General features: G+C 52.6%; 1 protein-coding gene across 1 annotated transcript; it reads right to left on the bottom strand.

The window, feature by feature from the left end:
- Nucleotides 1-983: 983 nt before the first annotated feature.
- Nucleotides 984-2,700, bottom strand: LOC123622067 (heterochromatin protein 1-binding protein 3-like). Its single transcript, XM_045528131.1, has one exon. It carries the CDS (start codon nt 2,581-2,583, stop codon nt 1,036-1,038), a length of 1,548 nt encoding a protein of 515 aa, XP_045384087.1. The 5' UTR covers nt 2,584-2,700; the 3' UTR covers nt 984-1,035.
- Nucleotides 2,701-3,797: the final 1,097 nt, after the last annotated feature.

Genomic DNA, 3,797 nt, shown 5'->3' with positions numbered 1-3,797 from the left:
AGGTGGGCAGGGGCCGCAAGGGTAGCAAACGGAGGGGCGGTGAGGGCTGGGGAGGACTCTGGGGTCTCGTAGGGAAGCCAACCACTTGCCACTCTTTCGGCAAGAATGTTCTCTACACCTGAGCCCAGCAGTCCCCACTGCCTGCGGGGCATTCTGGTCCCTATCAAGTGGCGCCGGAGGAACATGGGGGTTTCGAGGTGTTCCTATGGCAGGAGAGTCCCCAGCATACCGGAGTTGGGGTGGCATTGAGTCTGGGGGTGTTGGGGCGGCTGCCCCGGAGGTCACTTTTGTTGGGTGTGGTGGGGGCTTGAATGAGACATTAGCTCCTCCTCAGAGCAGACCTTGGGGACGATGCGGAGGGACAGGAGACGTATGGCTGCGCTGTTCTAACCTGTGAAAGGGAGGCTAGTTCTGGTAGGGGTTTCAGCACTGGTAACGTTGGCATCAATAACACCCCAGTCACCATGACAGTGACAGTAATGCTAACTGGTGAGAAAAAGCAAATCAAACCAAGTCACCTGCTAAAAGCCCTTCAATGGCTTCCCATTGCTGTTAGTAGAAAGTACAAACTCCCACCCGTGGTCTAGCAGGACCTTAGGGATCGTCTTCACCTTCCCCTGCTGTGCTGCGCCCGCTCCCCGGCACCCTGCCCTGCACCGCTGCACGCGCTGCTCTCTGGGCGCCCTGGGAGCGCCAGGCTGTGGTGCGTGGGGCAGGGCTGGGGACCCTGCGGGCACTCGCACTGTCTCCTTCTGCGGTTTTTGGCGGAGACGCTGCCTGCTTCCAGCACGCGCGTCCGGCCTCCATCCGCCTTCAAGGCGCAAGACGGCGCTGTGAGCCCGGCCCGCGGCGCCCGCGGTTGCCCTCCCACCCACGCGTGGGTTCTGTTCTCCTCGGACGGGGGACAGCCACAGCCAATTTCTTCTCCCTGTTGGAGAATGGAGTTCCAACCGTCTTTCTTTCTTTTTTTTTTTTTTTTGACCTTAGAAAATAAGATTTTTAATTTTGTCACGATACCCTTTTTTCCTATAAAATTTACTTTTTTGCTTTGAAAGTCTTCTTCATGGTGGATTTGCCTTTGCCAGGCAATTTCACTTCCTTTCTCACATTGGCTACAGGCTTCTTTGAAGAGCCACCACCAGGTTTCTTGATGACTGAGGGTGAGGGTCTGGCTTTCTTGGCTGGAGTTTTGGCCTTAGGAGGGGCTTTCTTGGGCAGGGGCCTCGCTTTCCCCCGCTGGGCAGCTGAGACTTTAGGTGCAGGCTTGGATCCTCTCTTCTTCACAGATGCAGCCTTCCCTGGGGACTTGGCTGGGGTTTTCTTCTGCAACCTTCTCTTAGGTGGTGGCTCTTCATCCTCAGAGTCTTCTTCTGATGACTCATCTTCATCTTCATCTTCATCTTTAGAATCATCTGGCTCTTTCTTCGGAAACAGAACTCCTGGGCTGGGGTAATAGGGAAAACAGAGCTGGAAGGTGCCACTGAACCCTTTCCCAGAGATCTGTTCCATCCACCCGTTCTTTTCGCATTTCTGCAGGGTTTTCTTCAACAAATGCATTTGATAGTTAGAATTGGTCCCTGGGTGGTTCTCCAGCACATACTTCTTCAGAGCAGTGGTAGAGCAGGTCTTCGGCTCATTCATGGCATCAATGGCAGACAAGATTGCATATTCCATCAGGCTTCCACCAAGCAGGGGTTTCTCCCCTGATTTCTTCAGCTGGAATGTCCCCGAAGCACCTTTGCCAGTTATCTGTTCTAACTGGCCTCTCTCTACTGCTCTCTGCAGAGCATTCTTCAACAGCTGAGGCCTGATGTCCACTCTAAGCTTAGGATAATACTGAGACACATATTTCCTGATAAGACTGTAGGAAGCTTCTTTAGGTTCACAAAGGCGAGTAAAGGCCAGTGGGAGTACATCCTCCGATTTTACTTGTGGTTCTGGATCCACTGCAGAGCTTCTCTTCTTTCTGTTTCTGGATTTCTGAGGTGTTTTTCTTGATTTCTGAACCACAACAAAACTTCCAGAAGCACCTTTTCCTTTTACCTGTTTGATGACTCCTCTGTTTAATTCTCTTTTCAGTGCTTGTTTAAGGAGATAGCCCCTTCTCTCCAGCTCCAGAGAAGGATACTTATGGATGATATATTTTCGAATGGCAACCACCGATGCACCACTCTTTTGGAAGCATGCCTTAATGGCCTCAGTTAGGATTGCATCCATCTTGGGACGTGGGGAAGAAGCCATCGGTGTTTGTTTCTGGGCTCTGGCTAGCTGGCTGGCAGAAAGGGTAGCCCAGGAAGGTATTGTTTTTTTCACTTTCTTCTCCTTTTCTTTAGACTGATCTTTCTCATCCTTTTTGGTTTCCTCAGAAGGCTTGCTTTCTTCCTTCTCCTCATTCTCAGGTTCTCCCTTTGGCTGCTCTGTCTCACTAGATGTAGCAGGTGGGGTTTCATTCTCTTGTTCTTCTACAGTGGAGACAGATTCCTCTGAACTTATGTCTGGTTCTGGCTTTTCTTCTTCCCCTTCAGCAAGCTTGCTTTTGAGAGGAGTTCCCCGGGTAGAATTCACAGCTCGACGAATTGGCATGGTGCTATCTTCCACCTTCTCTGCTGTCCCCACTTCCTGGCCCGCGTCCCGCACGGCCTCTCGGCGCCGCTCCCGCCACCGTTCGTCGCCTCTGCTGCCGCTGTCCTCCCCCAACCGTCTTTCTGATTGACAGCAGCCACCGCTGCCCGCGTACTTCTGGCAGGTGTCCCTGGAACACCAGTTTGGGGTGGTTGGTCTAAGCCGAGCACCTTTGACGTCGAGGGGTAAGCCCACTCCCCTGCCGCGGAGATCGCACAGAGGTGGGCGCGTGGGCAGTGCCAGACCAGGCATCAGTTGCCTGCGGCTTGTGAGCTAAGAATGGAGCAGACGTTTTTGAAGACTTGTAAAAGACACACACGCACACACACACACACACAGTACTCTGCAGAGACCACACATGGCCTGCCAAGACTAAAATATCTACTTTCTGGCCCTTTACAGAAAACATTTGCTGACCCCTGGTCTTAACATTGCCAGGCAAGGGCCCCTGCTAATGGCCCCTGCTAGTGGCCCTGGAAGGATTTTGACCCGGAAATGAAAAGAGGTGAGGAGGAGACCTAGCCTCCTTCCTGCCTTAACTGCGGTTGTAAAAGGAAGTCAAACCTGGAGCTGTGGCAGCCAGTTTGTGACCATGAAGCAACCAGCCCAAGAATGAGAAGCCACCCTTTGAGGGAGGGAACAGGAGACTGGGGCCTCAATGACATTTGGGAGCCTCTGTGTGACCCTGGAGCCGCCTTCCTCTGGACTCCTTGTTATGAGAGATAATGAAGTGTTGTCATTGTTTAGGCCGGGGGTGGGCAACCTTTTTCTGTAAAGGGCCAGAGAGAAAATATTTTAGGCCTTGTGGGGCCGTAAGATCTCCATTGCCATTGTAGCTTGAAAGCAACCATCGACAACCAGTAAATGAATGGGCGTGGCTGTGTTCCAGTAAAACTGTATTTATAAAAACAGGTGGTAGGCTGGATTTGGCCCCAGCGGGGTGGGCAGAGTTTGCTGATCCCTTGATGTGCATTGGATTTTGTTGTGACTTGCTGCTGACCTACCCTAACTAGTACTCCCTGAACTCTGCCGTAGCTCAGCAGCGCCCGTGAGTTCTAACTTGGGGTGGGGGTGAGGCCTGAGAGGGGCAGGGTCTGCAGCATGGCAGTCAGCAGAGAGAGGAGTACATGAAGTCCCAGCCGCTGATCTGTCCTTTCTACAGTCCGGGTCCTGTT

Source organism: Lemur catta, chromosome 17, assembly GCF_020740605.2.
Source record: "Lemur catta isolate mLemCat1 chromosome 17, mLemCat1.pri, whole genome shotgun sequence".
NCBI lineage: Eukaryota > Metazoa > Chordata > Mammalia > Primates > Lemuridae > Lemur > Lemur catta.
Note: the sequence above shows the minus strand (reverse complement) of the source record. Positions and strands in the feature narration are given on the sequence as shown.